Genomic DNA, 22,291 nt, shown 5'->3' with positions numbered 1-22,291 from the left:
GCTGTCTTCCGTGGGGAAGGAATGCCCCTGTTCTCTCATGTAACTGTCCACTTGGTGTAGAAAACAGGGCAATGCATCCGCAGAGCCATCAAATGTCACACGTAAATGGGGTTGCTTCCACTGCACAACCGGGACTACAGGGGGTGGTGCTGGTGGTTGGCCTGGAGCCAGTAGTACCGGAGCTGGCTGTCCTGGCTGCCCCGGAAGCGGCTGTGCTGGTTGCCCCGGTTGTCCCAGCTGTGCCAGCTGCCCTGGTTGCGCCGGGGCCGGCTGTCCCGGCTGCGCCAGGGTTGGCTGTCCCAGTTGCCCCAGGGATTGTTGGCTTGGGACAGGCGCCCCTTGAGTACGTTGCAGGCGACCGTACTCACGCATCACTAAGTCCAGTTGGTCCTGCATCTGGGCCATACGTTCCATTAGCTCTCGGTTTTGAAACCGTAAGGCATGGATTTCTTCCTCAGTCCCCCTGGTCCGTCGGGCTTGGCTAACTCGGTAATTGGTATTCCAGTCACCTTCTTCGACGTACTTGGTCTCCTCCTATTTGTGGACATCAGGCGCAAAGGTGAGCCGCTGTCTGCGTGCTACTTCCCGGGGCTGTCCTGGTTCTGGGGAGCCCCAATAGAACGAAGGGAAAGACCAGTCCATTCCCCCGGTAATTTTTGACCGTGTTCCAGTCCCTGCGTCGCTCGCGCCCGAGCGGCTGCCGCCTCCGCCAACAGCTGCTCCTCCACTCGCTTTTGGTCAGCGAGCGCTCGGTCCGCCTCGAGTTTGGTGACCGCGGCAGCCGCCATAATTGGTTTGGCCACTTGCTCCAAGAGTAATTGGATCTCCTTGTGTTGACCCAACAGCAGTTGGACTTGTTGAGCCAGATCCGCGGAGGAAAGACCAAACTCCGAGCTTAAAACTTTCTCAACTTCCGCTACCGTCGCTGTGTTTAGCGGTAAGTCCATGAGGGCCAGGACTGCTCTGTGCTTCCCGGTGGCATACGGTGGGGTCCGGGACAGTTAACGGAACGTCTCCCTCTCGCGCCCCTGCCATCGGGAAGCAGGACCCGAGGCCCTGGTTGGGGGCCGCCGATTCCCATCGCGGCTTGCTGAGCGTCAGCTCAGACAACAACAGAGTTAGCACGGCAAGGTCTTCCTGCGCCAACCGGGTCTCTTCCAGTAAAATATCCAGATCCAAAAGGTTGTCGCGGGCACGGAGAACAGCGTCCTGGGTCCTCCAGGGGGTCGTCTCTGCCAGACAACGCCACTGATCAGTCACCAGCCAAACCAGCCGGGTGGCCTCCGCGTCAGTTCGCAGCGTCTCCTCCAAGATGGCATGCAGCAAACCGGGATCCTCGGGGAGCTCGTCTCGCACCCCAAGCCGAGGAGACGAGTGCCTAGGCGAACCCTCCAGGGCTCCAGCCAAGGTCAGCAATTACAACCGATGAAGACTTTGACTAGTGTCATAATGTAAGCTCTCGCCCTGCGCCAAACCCATAAACAGATTCCAGCAGACAGCAAGTCCACGAAAGCAGTTTTATTGATTAGACTCGACAGGTTACAGAAGCCATATTCAGGATGACACTAGTGAGGGGTTAAGGCAAAGAACATGGCATATATGGAAAAGCAAAAAGAGATAACCAGTAACCCAGGAAACCCCCCTCCCATAGGCAGGAAGGAGGACTTGGCATTTCCGTGAAGGACTGAGATCTTGCAGAGCCCGCAAGGTCCCCTTGCTCAAGACAGCGCAGGTACAGGCCCGTCTCCAGTTTGCCAATGCACATCTGAATGACCCAGAGGGGAACTGGGTGAAAGTGTTGTGGTCAGATGAGACCAAAACCGAGCTCTTTGGCATCAACTTAACTTGCCGTGCTTGGAGGAGGAGGAATGTTGCCTAAGACCCCAAGAACACCATCCCCACCGTCAAACATGGAGGGGGACATATTATGCTTTGGGGGTGTTTTTCTGCTAAGGGGACAGGACACCTTCACCGCATCAAAGGGATGATGGACGGGACCATGTATCATCAAATCTTGGGTGAGCACCTCCTTCCCTCAGCCAGGGCATTGAAAATGGGTCAAGGATGGGTATTCCAGAATGACAATGACCCAAAATACACGGCCAAGGCAACAAAGGAGTGGCTCAAGAAGAAGCACATTAAGATCCTGGAGTGGCCTAGCCAGTCTCCAGACCTTAATCCCATCGAAAATCTGTGGAGGGAGCTGAAGGTTCCAGTAGCTACACATCAGCCTTGAAATCTTACTGACTTGGAGAGGATCTGCCAAGAGGAGTGGGACAAAATACCTCCTCAGATGTGTGCAAACCTGGTGGCCACCTACAAGCAACGTCTGACCTCTGTAATTGCCAACAAGGGTTTTGCCACCAAGTACTAAGTCATCTTTTGCAAAGGGATCAAATACTTATTTCACTCATTATAATACACATCAATCTCTGACTTTTGTCTTCTGTGTTTCTGGGGGTTTTCCTGTTGTTATTCTGTCTCTCACAGCTACAATAGACCTACCATTAAAATTATGGACTGTTCATTTCTTCGTCAGAGGGCAAACGGGCAAATTCAGCAGGGGATCAAATACTTTTTTCCCTCACTGTAGCTACTTTCCCCTTCCTTCTTCACAACCATTTGCCTGCTAACATTAATTTGTAGCAAAGCATGTCCTGGGCTGTTGTTTACTGAAACAATTTGAAAACCCTCACAAATATCTTTGTTCCATCAAACAACAAATAGAAAATAACCTGACTCTTGACAGCTGATGGGGGCTTGGAATACATTCAACTCCAAAGTTAATTTATTTCTAAGGAACAGGTTTCCATTTCAGAGTAAAATGAACTGGTAAACTTGAAGATCCAAAGTTAGATTTCCCAGTTTCAACCAAACTTTCATATTTCTAGATAGGCAAGATCTTTATTGCTGATGTAATTTTTGTTAACAAAGTCAGTGTTGGGGGCTCTAATTTTCTGGTCAAAGTACTTTAACAATGTGTAGATTTAATCCAATTTCAAAAGTGAAATGAAAAATATACCAACCTGGATCCAAAAAAGCATACAACTGATTACACACATTCAAGGGAGCGTTAGACTTATATTTCTCGAGCAACAACCTGCCCTCTGAACATTGTTGAAAGGCTTGCATTTTCTGGCTATCCTCCCCCCGTCAGTTAATATTCTGAGGTTAACAATCTGACTTCAAGAATGAAACTCAGAATGGAACAGATCCTCACTCACTGACTTTAAGCTAAGGAATAGTGCAGAAAAAGTCAAAGCAGTGAATAAAAAGAAGAAAAAATCATAACACATGTTTGATTTGGTCCCTTTCAATAGAGGAAGTGCTCTTTGAAGAGCTGCATCAAGAAAACTGCAATAAGCAAGTGACCTGATTCTTGCTCAGTAAACACTGAGTAATAATGTGGATGCAAGTTTTATAGACTTGAAATACAGGGGTTTTTTGCACTTCCTATGGTGATAAGAATACATGAAAAGCTTACCCTTCTTCTGTAAATCCATAAAATATCAAAACAAAGCAGAGAAAATTCATGCTTCTCTTTTCTAAATGGAAAAATTGGCTATGGTACATTTAAATAGTTTGTTGGAGCACATGCCAGCTAACAATTCTCACTGCTTATGCAAGAGTGGTGTGTTCATTACGAAACCAGGCAACACGTTCTTTTATAATATTAACTTGGATCTGTTTAAACCCGCACCTTTATTAATAATCCACTAAATGGGATAACTCTATACTAAATGCCCACCCACACTTCACTGGAATCTGAGTTGTGAGTGCCAAAGGTTTGTTCTTAACTGTAACCGAATTCTTTGTTCATTTCAATTCAGCAGTGAATACCTAAAGGAGCACTCCTTTTCCAGCAGCCCCAAATACACTTAGATATGTTTTAAATAAAAGTTATCATTAGAATTCGAAAGTTGCAAATATACAGTTTTCACACATTACACTCATCTAATCTAATATGAAGTATCTCAGCAACAACACACTGAATCGAGCCCACACCAGAAGAATGTCTCATGGCTAAAACTGTTTTAAAGTAGCACTGTCGCACAAGCAAGCTTTTCAGGTTAGAGGAGAACCTATCATGCTATATGATCACAACAATGTTAGCTTGAACAGAAAACAACACATGAGGGACAGGTGATGTTTGATGCCTATGACAGTGTTTTGAGAGATTCAGACACCAAGATATTGGAAACAGCAATAAAACGGTCAAAGCACAAAGGTCTCACTGATTCAAACAACATTTAATAAGACTAATCAGCACCACCCTCCCTGCCCAGAATTTTCTTTTCCAACATGGGTACCTGGTAAACAAAGCAGATGGTTGGGGCCTGGCACCCATACAGAAACTTGACATCGATGACCTGCAGCTCTTCCAGCCGGATATTAAATGCCCTTAATTCCTTATTGTCTCGGTCCAGAGGAATAACCTTGAAGAGGCCATCATAGAGCCGCAAGCCAATCATCCTACATTCAGGGTCAATTATGCCAATTATACCTGTTTCTGAGGGGCGACCGATGCGATCCTACAAAGTAGCAGAAAAATGCTTTGTTAAACAAAACAAAAAATGTTAAACAAATGCTATTAAACAAGCTTTAACTATACAAGGTACAGTGCAGGAGTGCTTTTATAAAAAGGTAAACCTGGCTCCAAAGCCCTGCATGAGAGGTGATCCAGTTAAAATGGTCCACCTACAGAGGCTCATGAATCCTACTGGATTCTAGAATGCTCTAGAGAATTTTAGGATCCCAACCACATGCTCAGCTGAGGCTTCAGTGGGAGTGTAGAACTCCTTGAAACTATCAATAAGGTTGCCCCTCTATGACCACCAGCACCCTGGTTTACTACAGAACTGGGTGACCCCAAGAGGGCTGGGAGACGTCTAGAATGACACTGGTGGTGACCTTGTACCCTATCTGATAGATTACATTATAGAACCCATCGAAAGACCTATGAATAGGCGGTGACGGTGGCAAAAAAATGGTACTACTCTGCTACTTTAGCATCAGCTAGTTCACAAACCATCCTGATTGTTCAAGGTAGTTCAGCAACTGGTGACGCCAAAATCTGAGCCATTACTGTTTCAGGAAGAGACAATTAGCTGTGATACCTTTGCCAAGTTTTTTGCTGATAAAATATTGAGAATACACTCTGACCTGGATGTCAGTTGTAACACAGGCACACCAGAAGACAGGTGTAATACACCACCTGGTCTATTCATGGATCATTTTGCCCCTGTTTCTATGATATATGTTGACAAGACCCTGGGATGGGTGTGGGCCACTACTTGCACTCAGGATCCTTGTCCATCCTGGCTGCTAAAATCATGTAAGGCCCACATCAACAAACCCTTAGTATCTATTATGAATCAGTCACAAACTCAGAGCACCTTCCCTCAGCCTATCAAAGAGATGGTTATCCATTTGCTACTTAAAAAACCATCCCCTACAGAAAAATGATGCGGCCAATTATCACTCGGTCCCTAACCTGCCCTTTTTTGGCAAAACAACTGAGAGAGCAGTAGTGGACCAACTCCAGATCTTCTTGGTTAACTCATCTGCTCTAGACTCTTTTCAGTCTGGCTTCAGGCTGGGCTATGGGACAGAGGCAGTACAGTGAACAAACTGAAATTAAATCCTGACATGACAGAGGTAATGCTGGTTGGGAAGGCAGAGATCTTGAAGGACATTATGCTCTTAATGGACTTCAGGTGACTCTTGCTGACTCAGATAAGAGCCTTGGGGTTATAAAGGACCCAAGTTTATTATTGGAGAAGTTAATGCAGTTGCTAAAAAGGCTTTCTTCCAATTCAGCCTATCCTGAAAGATGGACTCTTATCTTGATATGACTGATCTGGCCACCTGGATCCACACCACCGTAACATAGAGACCAGACTACTGCAATGCACTGTATGTTGGTCTCCCCTTAAAATCAATCTGCTGAATTGTGGCTGTTGTTTGGAGCTAGATGGAGCCAGTGTGGTGTAGTGGTTAAGAGCAGTGGAATCTAATCTGGAGAACTGGGTTTGATTCCCCGCTCCTCCACATGAAGCCTACTGGGTGACTTTTGGCTAGTCACAGTTCTCTCCAAACTCTCTCAGCCCCACCTATTTCACAAGATGTCTGTTATGGGTGGGGGGGAGGGAAGGTGATTGTAAGCCGCTTTGAGACTTTTCATGGTACAGAAAAGTGGGGTATAAAAATCAACTCTTTTTCTTCTACTCCCATCCTGCAGACACTTTGCCTGTTGCCCATCAGTTACCAGGCTCAATTTAAGGTATAGCTTTCACATACAAAGCCCTTTATGGCTTTGGACTCTAATACCTGTGAGACCGCCTCTCCCCTAAGCTCCACCACGACAGCTTTGCTCATCAGAGCAGGGTCTTCTGCAGGTGCCAACCTACAAATGGGCAAAATCAACAACTGCTCGTAAACGTGCCTTCTCTGTTTTGACCCGTTTTGACCTCTGTTTTTACCCTTTGTGGAACAGCCTGCCTGAGGAGGCCAAAACAGCTTCCCCTTTCATGGCTTTCCGCAAACTATATAATATATAAAACTGAATTATTCAATAGACTTGCACTGAACTAAATGATTCATAAAGTTACTTAGAAAAAGTATTAGGAACTGTGGACTATACTACTGTTGAAACTAGGATCCTGCTATGGAATTGTGCATAGTTTAATGTGTTGTTAATATTTATGCTTGGCTTCAGTTCTTTTTTAGACTTCTAGTTGATTCTACAACCCTAATCCTATTGCATTATTTATTGAATGTCCCATCGATCGATTTTATTGATTCATTCTGTGTAATCTGCCTTGAGTACAAGTGAGAAAGGCAGACTATAAATAACATAAATAAAATAAAATTATAAGACCCAAACTCAGCATCTCAAATCAGTAGAGTCACCATTTATAAAGAATGCATTCTACATATAAGAAGTTGCCTTCCTCTGTGTTTTCACGCCATACGTAATTATGCCTTGGAAATACCTACATTTTAAGTGAACTCACACATTCTGCCTGCTTAAGGGGTATTATTATAAACTAAGCGTATACATGGGTGGTATACAAAGCAAGGACTTAAAAGGGGTGGGAGGAAGAGAAGGTGCTTGGTCTTCTCGTGTTGATAGTGTTAACTGAACTATACAAGGCATCCTTTTAGGACAGAAAATAGCTGCAACAAATGTTCCCCAAATACATTGCTTTTCATTATTTTGTCTTTCTATAAACAGGTCTTCATGCCTGTCAGGCTGCTATCTCGGTTTCGTTATTGCCTCTGTCTCTGTGCTGTATTGTCTGCCCCCCAAGGTCGCATGCCTAAGCCTAAGCCTGGGAACTCAGCTCCTGGGAAACTGTATTCCTGCGTGTAATCTCCCGCCTTTCCTGCCTTATAATATCTCCCAGCTAGTGAGCCTTTCATAGCTGTCATTTTATTCGTTTGCACTGTATGCCTATTTGATCAGTAAAATCCACCTGTTTGGACTCTATACGACTTTGTGGTGATTTCTGGTTCTGTGGGCCAAGGGCTGACATTATGACAGCTAAATCACATCTTCACCGTTCTCCTAGCCAGGCTGGAGCCCAGGGGGGTTCGCCTGCCACTTGGATGGGAGCTGTGCAGCTCTCCAGGTGATCTACTACCCTGGAGCCCTTCTCAGAGGACCCTACTCTGTTACAGGACTTAATTGCTGAACTTTTCCGGACGAACCGAGAGGTTTGCCGCTTGAGGGGACTGGTACACGCGCAGTGGCAATCTCTTACAGGACGTCTCTGGATGTTAACATCGGAGGATACTGATGCTCGTTTAGATCTTCAGGACTTGGATCAATTACTGGACGATGCCCGATTGGCGACTGAGGATTTACAAATATTAACTGGACTTCTGGATAATCTTATTTCTCGACAAACTCTTTCTACCATGGCGGGAGCCCCACCGGAGGGTTTTTCCCTGATCCCGGATGCGGCCAGCTGCCAGGCTGAGGCCAAGCGAGTCGCTATTAGCACCGCTCTTCTCCTTGTGGAATGTACAAAGGACACCCCGGTAGCCACCTTGGCTCAAGTTTTGACCCCGACGTTTGGAGCCGAGGCATCCGCACTGGCGGTTCGAGTACAACCTCTGCTGGGCGGGGAACCTGACCCCATACTCTTGCTCCTCGAGACAGAACTTTTGCCGCGCATTACGGCAGAGGCTGCCCTAAGACTTGAGAACGCCAAAGTTCTTGCGGATCAGCAAGCCGCCGAAGCGGCTAGGGTCGCAAGAGAGAGAGAGGCGGCGGAAGCAGCCAGGGCGGCTGCAGCAAGGAATCAGGCGAACGTGGACACGCGCCCCAAGGACTATGTACTGGGACTATCAGGTCTCACCTTTTCCCCGGCGTTTGTCCCGTCGCGTACGACCCAACGCGCACGCCGTTTGGCTGACCGACGTCGAGACTCAGATGAGTCTGAAGACGAGGATTTATATGGGGATAGCTCTCAATGGGCCACGAGCTTCCGAACCAGTAAGCCTCATCTTACTGGGGGCCCAAGTGAGGAGGTTCATCTTTTACGAGCCCAGAATCGGGAGCTCTCCGACCGTGTGGATCAACTCCAAGAAGTAATGGAACTTATGCTTCACGAGAACAGGCAATTACAACAAACCCTGATAGCTCAGAGACAGCCCGTTCCGATACCGGGTCAGGCGGTACCCGTACAACCACCCGCTAATGTGCCTGCTCCACCCTTACCTCCTGGAGCTCCTGTTGCTCCTCCGCTCCGACCACCCGTGCAACCACCTGCTAATGTGCCTGCTCCACCCTTGCCTCCTGGAGCTCCTGTTGCTCCTCCGCCCGGACCACCCGTGCAACCGGGTCAGCCCGCGCCCGGCCCTTGGAAGCAACTCAAATTGAGGACTACGTATGACGGATCTCTTGAGACTTTGCCTTGTTTCTTGCATCAAGTGGACAGTTATATGCGAGAACAAGGTCAACTTTTCCCCACGGAAGATAGCCGGGTGCGGTACGTAGCTTCCCTCCTGACAGGCAAAGCGGCTGACTGGATGGTTCTCCAGTTTGACACCCGCTCTCGTGCGATTCGTTCCCTCAACAACTTCATGACTGCCCTGAGAAGGAGGTTTGAGGACCCCTTCCTGGGAGAAAGAGCCAAAACGGAACTTTTACAATTAAAACAAGGCTCTGCTACAGTTCGGGAATTTGCCGATGAATTTCAGCGACTGGCAAGTAAAATTGTAGGTTGGCCCGAGACCACCCTAATCCATCATTTCAGGGAAGCCTTGCATCCTGACATTCTGAACTGGTCTTACATGCGGGGCGATCCCGATACCCTCGAAGGCTGGATCCTATTAGCCGAGGAAGTGGAAAGCCGCCGCCGCTTTATTTCTCTCGTCCGTCAAAAGCACAAGGAGAAGGGCACCCAAAAGCCTCAACCCAAGGCACCACTGCTCGTCCCACGAAATCCCCCACGTCCGCTCCAGGAACGTGAAGTCCGATTTCAGAGGGGTGCCTGTCTTACATGCGGAGAAATGGGCCACTTTGCAGCCGTTTGCCCACGCCGCCAGGAATTATTTCGTCCCAGCACGACAACCCGCGCCCGAGGTCGTCCACCACGCAGAGGCACCGCGGCCACCCGCAGCGCAGCTCCGGGAAGGCCCACACCCTCTGCACTCCATGCCGGGGACCCAGCCTCCCTGCCTGCTTCCAACGACCCCGCCGGGTCTCGGATTACAAGTGCCCCATTGGGGGACAGCTTTCCCTCTTCGGATGAGGAAAACCCTTGGATTTCTCCAGCCTTAAACCTGGAATCTCCCCTCGACTTGTCAAAAAACGGCTCCGGTCTGTGGTGAATGGAGCATCTCCACAGACCTCTCAGGATCTTCCTATCAAACCGAATGCTCCTACCAAAATCAAAGAAGTGGACTCCACCGTCTACGTAGATGCAGTTTTACAACAACTTAACGGAGGTCCACAAATCCCCGTCAAAGCACTAATTGACTCCGGTTGCTGTCGCACTCTCATAAGCGAAGCCACGTTTGCTGCCCTCAGAGCCGACTCAGAGGCTTTACCCGCCCCCGTCCAATTTGCTCAAATGGACGGGAGCCAATTCCAGGGGGGTCCAGTTGATCATCGCACCATAGGGGTGGCAATGGGAATTGGTTCCCACTGGGAACAAATAGACTTCACTATAGCCCCTATCCGATTTGAAGTGGTCTTGGGAATTAACTGGATTAAAGGACATAGTCCCAGTATTGATTGGGAAACAGACACTATTTCTTTCGCTAGTCCCACCTGCGACCAGCATCGGCAAAACTTTGCTCTGCCATTTCCGCCCGTTCCAGCGTTAACCTCTACTGCCCCAGTACCACCGGCTCTACCCGCTGTATACCGGGACTTTGAAGATGTCTTCGACCTTAAGGAATGTGATGCCTTACCCCCCCACCGGGCCTCAGACTGTGCGATTGAAGTAGTAAAGGACTGCACATTAACCAAAAGTAAGATTTACCCTATGAGCGCTTCCGAGCGCACTGTCCTCCGGGACTTTTTGGACAAAAACCTCGCCAGAGGGTTCATTCGCCCTTCGAATGCCCCAAACTCGGCCCCCGCGTTTTTCGTCCGAAAAAAAAAGAGGGCGACCTTCGCCTGTGCATTGACTTCAGAAAGCTCAATGCGGTTACCCAGACCAACGCCTATCCTATCCCATTAATATCGGATATTTTGGGACAATTACAGGAAGGCCGTGTGTTCTCTAAATTAGACTTGGTGGAAGCCTACTACCGAGTCCGTATCCGCGAAGGAGATGAACACCTCACTGCCTTCTCTAGCTGTTTCGGAATGTATGAATTCCTTGTAATGCCGTTCGGATTAAAAGGGGCCCCGGGGGTCTTCATGCAACTCATCAATGAAATCCTACATGACCTTCTATATCGTGGGGTGGTGGTCTACTTAGATGACATTCTCATTTATTCGAAAACTATGGACGAGCATGTGACTCTGGTCAGAGAAGTTCTACAACGCCTGCGTAACCATCAACTGTTCGCTAAACTAGCTAAGTGTGAATTTCACCAAAGCAAACTCACGTTTTTGGGATACATCATCTCCCACCAAGGTCTTCGCATGGACCCCGCCAAAGTCCAAGCCGTCCTCGATTGGACTCCCCCCACCAACCGTAAGCAAGTACAGCAATTTCTGGGATTTGCAAACTTCTATCGGGGATTCATCCCTAACTTCGCCCAAGTGGCTCTACCCATTACGGACCTGCTGAAAACTAAAGGAAAAGTAAGCTCGGCTGCCTTGCCCTCCGCAAAGATCCTATGGACTGAGCAATGCCAAGCCGCCTTTCTGGCCCTCAAACGCCTCTTCACTTCGGAGCCGGTGCTACGGCACCCAGACCCAAATCAAATGTTCATTGTGCAAGTCGATGCTTCCGATGTAGCCATGGGAGGGGCTCTCCTCCAGCAAGGACCGGACGGTCTTCTTCACCCTTGCGCTTACTTTTCAAAAAAATTTGCGCACGCTCAATTAAACTGGCCCATCTGGGAGAAAGAGGCCTCTGCAGTTCATCATGCACTGACTTTATGGCGGCAATTCTTGGAAGGGTCTAAAATACCCTTTGAAGTTTGGACCGATCACAAAAATCTAGCTGCCCTCACGGGGTCCCATAAGCTATCGGCGAAACAACAACGGTGGGCGGAGTTCTTTGCTCAGTTCCGTTTCACCCTGAAGCACGTCCCTGGGAAGCAGAACGTTCTCGCGGATGCCCTCTCCCGTTTACCACAATATCCGGTAAAACTCGAAAGACCCACCAACTCTCTGTTCACCCCTATGCAACGTGGGGCCCTACCTATGCTGGCTGTGCAAACCCGATCCCAGCATCAACACACCTCGCAAGCTCCGCCAGCCCAACCGGCTGCCCAGCCGCCACCGCAACAGACCGGAGTTCCCGCCCCTCCTACCCCTCCGACCGCTCAGCCGCCTGCAGTCTGCGCGCCGCCACACGTAAGCACTAGCCCTATAACTATTTCTCAGATCTCCAGAACCGACGGGGGGGCTCCCTCCAAACTCCCCATCTCCGAATCCTTTTTAACTGTCCTTCGGGACCAGTGCCTTTTAGAACGTTCCGCTCATACCCTACCTCCTGGTGTTTTGGAACAAGGGGGGTCCTGGTACAAAGACTCAAAATTGTATGTACCCAAAGCTCTCCGGAAGGACGTTTTACATTTAGCTCATGGAGCCAAGACAGCTGGGCACTTTGGGTTTCTGAAGACCCTTCACTTATTGCGCAGACAGTTCTGGTGGGGGGGAATGCGTTCCGACATTGACTCCTTCATCCGCAGCTGTCCCGTTTGTGCCACTGCGAAACGATCGCAGGGCAAACCCCCGGGACTGCTACAACCTCTTGAAACGCCCAGCAAACCTTGGGAAGTGATCGCTATGGACTTCATGACTGATCTCCCTCTCAGTGGGGGTAAAACTGTGTTGTGGGTTGTTACTGATTTGTTTTCTAAGCAAATACATTTGATTCCATGTGCAGGGATCCCCTCTGCCCAGAAACTAGCCCGCCTCTTCGTGACGCATATATTTCGTTTACATTCGTTTCCGCGTAAAATAATTTGTGACCGCGGAAGTGGTTTCGTTTCTAAGTTTTGGAAAGCTTTCCTCAAGTTGGTGGGGGTGGAACAGGGATTGTCTAGTGCATACCATCCTCAAACCGATGGTCAAACTGAACGTGTCAATGCTGTACTCGAATGTTATTTGCGTTGTTATGTTAACTACCACCAGGATAACTGGGTGGAACTGCTACCTTTAGCAGAATATGCCTACAATAATGCCATGCATCAATCCACAGGTTTTAGCCCGTTTTTTGCTGTGTATGGACAAGATTTCAGTCCCATCGTTCCTACAGATGATGTAGAGGGGGAGGGGAACCCCGACATTGCCTCCTGGGCACACGCCCTCCGTACCACTTGGCCCTGGCTCGTTAGCAACCTCGACCGGGCCAAACGTAAATACAAAGCGCAAGCTGACAAACATCGCTCCCCCGGGGGTGATCTGCAAGTGGGTGCTTTGGTTTACCTTTCCACCAAAAACCTCCGGTCCACCCAACCGTGCCATAAACTCAGCGCCAAATTCATTGGCCCTTTCCCCATTACTCGGGTCATAAACCCTGTCACAGTGGAACTGGCTCTCCCCAAATCTTTGAGGCGTGTGCATCCTGTTTTCCACATAAGCCTCCTCAAACCCCATGTTGTTTCTCCACGGTGGCATCCGGACCCACCGCCTGCGCAACCCATCATGGTGGGGGGGGAAGAACACTTCGAAGTCTCCAAGATCCTTGACTCCCGTATTCACCATGGTACTCTCCAGTATCTAGTTCGTTGGAAACATTTCCCCCCTGCCTATGACGAATGGGTGCGCGCACGGGATGTCTCCGCCCCCGACCTCATTGACGCCTTTCACATTGCTTACCCGAACAGGCCAGCCCCCTTGCGAACTGGGAGGGGGCCTTGAGGGGAGCAGAATGTCAGGCTGCTATCTCGGTTTCGTTATTGCCTCTGTCTCTGTGCTGTATTGTCTGCCCCCCAAGGTCGCATGCCTAAGCCTAAGCCTGGGAACTCAGCTCCTGGGAAACTGTATTCCTGCGTGTAATCTCCCGCCTTTCCTGCCTTATAATATCTCCCAGCTAGTGAGCCTTTCATAGCTGTCATTTTATTCGTTTGCACTGTATGCCTATTTGATCAGTAAAATCCACCTGTTTGGACTCTATACGACTTTGTGGTGATTTCTGGTTCTGTGGGCCAAGGGCTGACAATGCCTCACTCAGACCCCCTTCCCTGCATCTATATACATCCCCACAACAAACTCCAGCTTCCCATAGAACAGCCATCAATTATGTAGTCCAGCTTCACAATCATCATTTAAATTAGACTACAAATGCATGTTTATGCTTGAATAGCATGCAATCTACCTTCAACAGGGCATAAAAGGTCACAAGTTGCACAAACGGACATGAGCATAATACGATGTAGTGATCAGCACAACCAGAACCAATAAGCCACTCACTAATCATAAAAAGGAAAAATGTATTATATAAATATATGGTTCACAGGCTAGATGCTACCCCTCAGGCAAAACTACCTCAGAGAATTGTAAGGATAAAAAAGGGGGAGCAGCACAATATTTGGCAATCTGAGTGCCTCAGATGAAGGGCAACATACAAATCAAATAAGTAAGCAACGCACACATATCTGGAAACCAAGGCTCAAAGTTCTAAAAAGGTTTACATGCAGAAAACACCCAGCCACCTAAGCCAACCAAACATATCAATAAGCATTGCTACTAGAGCTGACCTGCGCATTAATTTCAATCTCGACCACTAGCTCTTTTAAACTTGGACTACAGAAGATCTATTCAGAATAGCACAAAATTAGAAAACAACACTATTATCCTACATCATGCTCTATCCAAACTAGCCAATTCCCCTCCTTCTTACCTGCACATTGCCATGGGCTCGGGTAATGATATCGATGCTCTCCCCACTTTGTTTGTACTCGAGGATGCAAGCATTATACTTTGCTGTTAGAATAAAGAGAAAATCCTTGCTTTCCCCCTTAAAAACAGAAATGAAAATGATTCATGAACATTTCACACAGAAGAAGCCCACTCAACTGTCTTGGCTTCCCTAGCCTCAAACAGAACATATCTAGTACAATGAAATCAAGAGTAGTGCCGTAGTTAGAGTTCCAGACCAGGATCTGGGAGACCCAGGCTGAAATCTCCATTTTGTCATGAAAGACTGCTGGGTGACTTTGGACCAGTTATCCTTCCTCAGCCTAGTTTGTCCCATTAGGCTGTTGTAAGGATAAAATTGAGGCAGAGAAAACAATGTAGACTGCCTTGAGCTCCTTGTAGGGAGGGCAGGGTAAAAATGCACTACATAAATAAATATAAACTCACAGGGCCTGCTCTTACAGCCAAATCAAGCACACAAGGGGTGCAGGAAAATGTTTAGTCCGTGACCAAGCATCAGCATCATCAGCTCAAAACCATTATATGTTAACTTGGCCAATAGTCATGAAAACATATTTTTCACATCGAATCTCCAGATTAGAAGCTCTTTTCAAGACAAGGCAGAATGGAAGCCCTCTTCCAACCACACAGCTGGTGGTTCATCATCTAGGTAGAAACCCCTCCCTACTTTTCAACATACCCCAAGCATGATGCACGGGTTCAGGGGAGGGGCTGGAGCTCAGTGGTAGAGCATCTGCTTGGCATGCAGAAGGTCCCAGGTTCAATCCACAGCAACTCCAGTTAAAGGGACTAGGCAAGTAGGTGATGCGAAAGACCTCTGCCTGAGACCCTGAGAGAAGGGCCGTGGCTCAGTGGTAGAGCATCTGCTTGGCATGCAGAAGCTCCCAGGTTCAATCCTTGGCATCTCCAGTTAAAGGGACCAGGCAAGTAGGTGATGCGAAAGACCTCTGCCTGAGACCCTGGAGAGGGGCCGTGGCTCAGTGGTAGAGCCTCTGCTTGGCATGCAGAAGCTCCCAGGTTCAATCCACGGCATCTCCAGTTAAAGGGACCAGGCAAGTAGGTGATGCGAAAGACCTCTGCCTGAGACCCTGGAGAGGGGCCGTGGCTCAGTGGTAGAGCCTCTTCTTGGCATGCAGAAGCTCCCAGGTTCAATCCCTGGCATCTCCAGTTAAAGAGACCAGTCAAGTAGGTGATGCAAAAGACCTCTGCCTGAGACCCTGGAGAGGGGCCGTGGCTCAGTGGTAGAGCCTCTGCTTGGCCTGCAGAAGCTCCCAGGTTCAATCCACGGCATCTCCAGTTAAAGGGACCAGGTAAGCAGGTGATGCGAAAGACCGCTGCCTGAGACCCTGGAGAGCCGCTGCCAGTCTGAGCAGACAATACTGACTTTGATGGACCAAGTGTCTGGTTCAGCATAAGGCAGCTGCATGTGTACTTACAACTCAATATGGCAAAAAGACTCATATGACTTACTTTAGGAGAGCAGCAAAGAGACCTTGCATGTTTTCCCCAGGGTGGGTGTGTGATTCGGTGGGTGATGCATTTGGGCAAAAAGACTCATATGACTTACTTTAGGAGAGCAGCAAAGAGGCCTTACATGTTTTCCCCAGGGTGTGTGTGTGATTCGGTGGGTGGGTGATGCATTTGGGCAAAAAGACTCATATGACTTACTTTAGGAGAGCAGCAAAGAGGCCTTACATGTTTTCCCCAGGGTGTGTGTGTGATTCGGTGGGTGGGTGGGTGATGCATTTGGGCAAAAAGACTCATATGACTTACTTTAGGAGAGCAGCAAAGAGGCCTTACATGTTTTCCCCAGGGTGTGTGTGTGATTCGGTGGGTGGGTGGGTGATGCATTTGGGCAAAAAGACTCATATGACTTACTTTAGGAGAGCAGCAAAGAGGCCTTACATGTTTTCCCCAGGATGTGTGTGTGATTCGGTGGGTGGGTGGGTGATGCATTTGGGCAAAAAGACTCATATGGCTTACTTTAGGAGAGCAGCAAAGAGGCCTTACATGTTTTCCCCAGGGTGTGTGTGTGATTCGGTGGGTGGGTGGGTGATGCATTTGGGCAAAAAGACTCATATGGCTTACTTTAGGAGAGCAGCAAAGAGGCCTTACATGTTTTCCCCAGGGTGTGTGTGTGATTCGGTGGGTGATGCATTTGGGCAAAAAGACTCATATGACTTACTTTAGGAGAGCAGCAAAGAGGCCTTACATGTTTTCCCCAGGGTGTGTGTGTGATTCGGTGGGTGGGTGATGCATTTGGGCAAAAAGACTCATATGACTTACTTTAGGAGAGCAGCAAAGAGGCCTTACATGTTTTCCCCAGGGTGTGTGTGTGATTCGGTGGGTGGGTGATGCATTTGGGCAAAAAGACTCATATGACTTGTTTCTGTCGGATACTGTTTCTGTCGGATACTGTTTCTGTCGGATACTGTTTCTGTCGGATACTGTTTCTGTCGGGGAGAGAGTGAAGTGACCTCTAAAGGTTGGAAAAGATGTGCATAATGAAAACAAAGCCCCAAAGTAGTCGGGGGGGGGGGGTAATTGCCATGGAAACAATCCATGCGTAAAAGGCCTTAGCTTCTGAGATCTGATGGTATTGGGCTAGCCTGGGCCACCCAGGTTAGGGCATTTATAATTTAATGAGCAGATAAAATTACACTGACACTGACATATTTATGGCATTTAACACTATAGAAGTGCCATTCTAAGCAGTTACACCATTGTAATCCTATTGACTTCAATGAATATAAGAAGGATGTAAGATCCGTGCACCTTATCATGCACACCTTTCTCTTTACACTTCAGTCCTCTCTTTTATCAGCCTTCCAATAGCCATTAAGAGGAAATACCTGTCTGTTCTGGAGCCCTTTGGCGCAGAGTGGTAAGTTGCAACGTGTGTGTGTAAAGTGCCGTCAAGTCGCAGCCGACTTATGGCGACCCCTTTTGGGGTTTTCATGGCAAGAGACTAACAGAGGTGGTTTGCCAGTGCCTTCCTCTGCACAGCAACCCTGGTATTCCTTGGTGGTCTCCCATCCAAATACTAACCAGGGCTGACCCTGCTTAGCTTCTGAGATCTGACGAGATCAGGCTAGCCTGGGTCATCCAGGTCAGGGAGTAAGTTGCAATACTGCAGTCAAAACTCTGTCCACAACCTGAGTTCGATCGTGACAGAAGTCAGTTTCAGGTAACTGGCTCGAGAGAGGGGACAACTGTCTTGATCCCCAAATGCATCACCCACCCACCGAATCACGCACACCCTGGGGAAAAATTGCAAGGTACCAGGCAATGTTGGGCATCCTTTTTTGCAGGAGACGCACCTTGGGTCGGAAGAGCTCCATGACTGCGATTTTGCCGTACATGCCCACCTCCTTGACGGGCCGCAGCCCTTCCGCCGTGACCACATAGATCTCCAGGCGGGTGTTCTTGGCAATCAGCAAGTTCAGGTCCTCGGCAGAGGTGAAGTGACCTGGAGCGGAGAGAGAGAGAGCATCTCGGGGCTGCAGAGGAGGCCGGCTAGGCGGACAGCCACGGTCCCCCCACCCCCACCCCCTTCGGCCTCCCGCCACCCCCGACAGCCCCCCCCCTTCCCACCCCTCACGGGAGCGCCCCTCCCCCTGCCATTACCGGTGACGCAACCGTTGACGGCGGTGGGCTTCTGCGCCGTCACCACGTAATTGCACGACATGGCGGTTGGCGGGACAGGTGGAGAGAAACGGAAAAGGGGGGGGAGAGGAAGAAGGGGCGGGAGCGGGCTCGATGGCCGCCGCCGCCGCCGCCTCCGGCACCAGCGAGAACCCGCCCCCGCCGCCAGAGCGTCCGCTCCACGTGGGGCACGACGGGAAGGGAAAGGCCGCGGTCGGGAAGACGGCCGCGCGAGCGCGACCGCGCCCCCTTCCGGCCAGGGGGACTAAGGCAGGCGACACAGAGAGCGGGAGAGAGGTTCGCGCACGCGCAGAGGCGCGGACCGTGGCCCCCCTCGCGCCTCGCTGCCAGCGCTGCGATGACCGTTGGGCGCAGAGCTCGAGCCCCCCGCCCCCACTTCGGCTTAGCCCAACGGCTCTCCCCTCCCCCTCCCCCCCCCGCCCTTGTTCCATGGTGAGCTGAGGGGACTTTGGTCTCCGGGGCGAAGTCCGCAGGGGGGCTTCGTTCGCCCCGCCCCCGCCCTCCTGGCCAGTCTCTCCTCAGCGCGCGTCGAGGAGGCCCGGCTGGAGGCAGCCCCCGACCCCGCGGTGGCCCCAACGCCACCTTTCCCCCCCCCACGGTCTGACAGAGCAAGACCCTCCCCCTCGGGAGTTGGCACCCCCCACCCACCCCCGAACCCGCGCTGTCAGCTCAGAGTCGCAGTTCCTGGCAGCATGGAGGTGAGCCCCAAGCGGGGTGTGTGGGGGGGGTGAGGGAAGCCCTGGCTTGGACAAGGAGTGGGGGCCTTCCGCCTGCTGCGGGTGTTAATTAGCTTGGCATAATTGGTGAACGATCAGTTGCTCGGTTCGATTGGAAATTGAGATTGTAATGTGTATGAGGGTGCCCAAAATGACCGAATTCCTACATGGAAAAGACACGGAAGAATTCAAAAAAAAAAACAAAAAAACACTTGGGTCAAGGCCGTCACGTATGGGGATAAACGGGCAAAAATGGATTTTACTATTTTAGTTAGTGAGTTATAGAAAGAAGGTTTTATTATTATTATACTGTTAATATAGTCAAAAAGGGCAAGAGTCCAGTAGCACCTTAAAGACTAACAAAAATATTTTCTGGTAGGGTATGAGCTTTCGTGAGCCACAGCTTAGCCACAGCTTAGCCACAGCTTAGCCACAGCATGAGCTTAGGGTATGAGCTTAGGGTATGAGCTTTCGTGAGCCACAGCTTAGCCACAGCTTAGCCACAGCATGAGCTTAGGGTATGAGCTTAGGGTATGAGCTTTCGTGAGCCACAGCTTATCCACAGCTTAGCCACAGCATGAGCTTAGGGTATGAGCTTAGGGTATGAGCTTTCGTGAGCCACAGCTTAGCCACAGCTTAGCCACAGCTTAGCCACAGCATGAGCTTAGGGTATGAGCTTAGGGTATGAGCTTTCGTGAGCCACAGCTTAGCCACAGCTTAGCCACAGCTTAGCCACAGCTTAGCTGTGGCTCACGAAAGCTCGTACCCTACCAGAAAATATTTTTGTTAGTCTTTCAGGTGCTACTGGACTCTTGCCCTTTTTGACTACTGCAAACAGACTAACACGGCTACCCACTGTGAATTATACTGTTCATGGAAATTTTTAAAACTGTTAAGACACTTCTTCGGAAGTTGGTGATGGGTCACTTTTTATGGTGGGTGGGGGATCAAAAGGGTATTTTTTTTGTTTTTTGAACTTTATAATTTTGTAACTAAGAATGTATTAATAAAGGTATATAATTGATACTCTTTTGTATTTTCTTGTATTTTTTTATTATTGTATTTGTTTTGTTCAATGCTATTATATATATATATATATATATATATATATATATATATATATATATATATATATATATATATATATATATATATAATGTGTGTGTGTGTATGTATATATATGTGTGTATGTGTATGTATATAAAAAGAAGTTGAGATTGGTGAAGGCTTTCTGTTCCTTGGCTCCATTGTCAACCAAAAGGGAGACTGCGGCAGGGTTGCCAGGTCCCTCCTCGCCACCCGCGGGAGGTTTTGGGGGCAGAGCCTGAGGAGGGCGGGGTTTGGGGAGAGGAGGGGCTTCAGTGCCATAAAGCCCAATGGCCAAAGCGGCCATTTTCTCCAGGGGAACTGATCTCTATCGGCTGGAGATCAGCTGTAACAGCAGGAGATCTCCAGCTAGTGCCTGGAGGTTTATCAAAATACAGTGTGCTGATAATTAGCAAAATAGCAAGATGCAATGGCAGCAACACAACCACTGATAACTGTGCAGTGAGTATTTTATATCACAACCTCTATGAATATAAACAGCCTATTCCTGAGCTGCACCAGCAGCCATGCCCAAAGCCCTTTGTAGGCCAGCGACAGCCCACGCCGGCGCAAGGGCCCACAATGCCGGCATCCAGGAGGCCCACGCCGGCGTTCGTGCCCCAGCACTGGCGTGCAGGGCCGGACATCAGTCTCTGGGCCTGGACGCTGATGGAGCCTGCCACCAGCATCCAGACGCCGGCCACGGCTGCGGCCCAGGAGGCATTACAGCATCCCAGGAGGCTTTCCCAGGGTGTAACGGTATCCCGGGAGGCATTCTCAGTGCGTAACAGTCCTGGCTGGGGGCCGGGGCCACCATTAGACGGACTCCTGAGCTGTTTCGGCTCGGGGACGAAAGCTGATAGGAAGAAAGGTAGATTCTTTTGATAGATTTTGATAGATCTATCTAGCTGATAGATTCTTTTGAAATGTGGTGTTGGAGGAGAGTGTTACGGGTACTGTGGATGGCCAAAAAACCCCCAAAACAGTGTGTTATAGATCAAATCAAGCCTGAACTGACCCTAGAAGCTAAAATGACTAAACTGAGGCTGTCATATTTTAGTCACATTATAAGAAGACAAGAGTCACTGGAAAAGACAGTCTTGTTAGGAAAAGTTGAGGTCAGCAGGAAAAGAGGAAGACCCAACAAGAGATGGTGGAGTCAATAAAGGAAGCCACAGCCCTCAATTTGCAAGATCTGAGCAAGGCTGTCAAAGATAGGACATTGATTCATAGGGTCACCATGAGTCGGAAGCGACTTGACAGCACTTAACACACATTGCACACAAACACAATGGTATTTCCCTCTATACTACTTGCATTTCATGGCCTTTTGACCCAGCTGTTTCCCCCCCCCCCACATGTTAAGAAGTGGACTGTAGTCCAAGAAAGTTTATGCTGGAATAAAATTGTGTCGGTCTTTAAGGTGCCAAAATGCTTCCGTTTATTTTTGCTGCATCAGACAAATACTGGTAGCGCTTTGGGATTCTTAATATGTAGTCAGAAATAGCTGAAAATGTTAGAGATAGGCTCTACCTAGTAAATGTAGCAAGCCTATAGGTCTTTAAGGTGGAGGAGCATGACAAGCTTTATGTAACATTGTCCAAGACTTAAGAGTGACACTGTTGCAGCTGCATGCACCCATTTATGAGCCTGGCTATCTGGAGGCAGTTGCTTGTTACAGCTAGTCAAGTGACTGTTAAGTTTCAAGGCTTTTAAATAGTTATTACATATTATGAGTTTAAACTCAAACAGGTAGAAAACTAATGCAATAAAACAAATGCAATAAAACCATTAGAAATGAGTGTAACTCATTGATATGTGCGGGTGTGCAAATCCTGCTTTTTTGTTACAGAGAAGTTAATTTTTATTCATTACTGCTGCAGCCTGCAGCTTTTGTCATTGTGAAGGAATAGCTTATCATGGATAATTAAACAGAATCTGAAAGCTTGCTGGTTGTCCAGTCTTGATAGTTCTCCACCAATTCTTTGTGTTTTGGGACTTGGCTGACCAACAGTCCCAGAGGACAAATGTCTGGGTTTACTGTTTATGTACTGATGAGGGGTTCAGATGTTAACGTAATCACAACAAGAAGCTATGCAAGTATCATGTCCACTACGATAGCCACAGGGAATTGACGTGGAATACATTGTTTATTTAAAACATGTAGCCTACCTTTGTGCCCAGTTAGGGTCCTCAAGGAGGCAAACTATTAAAGACATTAAAAACATTTAAATTTGAACGTACAGATTCAAGAAATGGAATATCTCTTCTGCAAATACCACCTCTTCAGATGTCAACA

General features: G+C 48.7%; 1 protein-coding gene across 1 annotated transcript in view; it reads right to left on the bottom strand.

Moving 5' to 3' along the window:
• Positions 1–18,240, bottom strand: part of DDB1 (damage specific DNA binding protein 1) — a 53,671-nt gene extending 35,431 nt beyond the window's left edge. The window contains exons 1-4 of the mRNA XM_056851184.1: positions 18,152–18,240; positions 17,845–17,993; positions 14,487–14,603; positions 4,311–4,532 (exon numbers count right to left, since the gene is read on the bottom strand). Coding sequence (XP_056707162.1) covers positions 4,311–4,532; positions 14,487–14,603; positions 17,845–17,993; positions 18,152–18,212 — 549 coding nt within the window. The 5' untranslated portion in view covers positions 18,213–18,240. The remainder of the gene's footprint in view (positions 1–4,310; positions 4,533–14,486; positions 14,604–17,844; positions 17,994–18,151) is intronic.
• Between the last annotated feature and the right edge of the window lie 4,051 nt (positions 18,241–22,291).

Source organism: Euleptes europaea, chromosome 6, assembly GCF_029931775.1.
Source record: "Euleptes europaea isolate rEulEur1 chromosome 6, rEulEur1.hap1, whole genome shotgun sequence".
Classification (NCBI taxonomy): domain Eukaryota; kingdom Metazoa; phylum Chordata; class Lepidosauria; order Squamata; family Sphaerodactylidae; genus Euleptes; species Euleptes europaea.
Note: the sequence above shows the minus strand (reverse complement) of the source record. Positions and strands in the feature narration are given on the sequence as shown.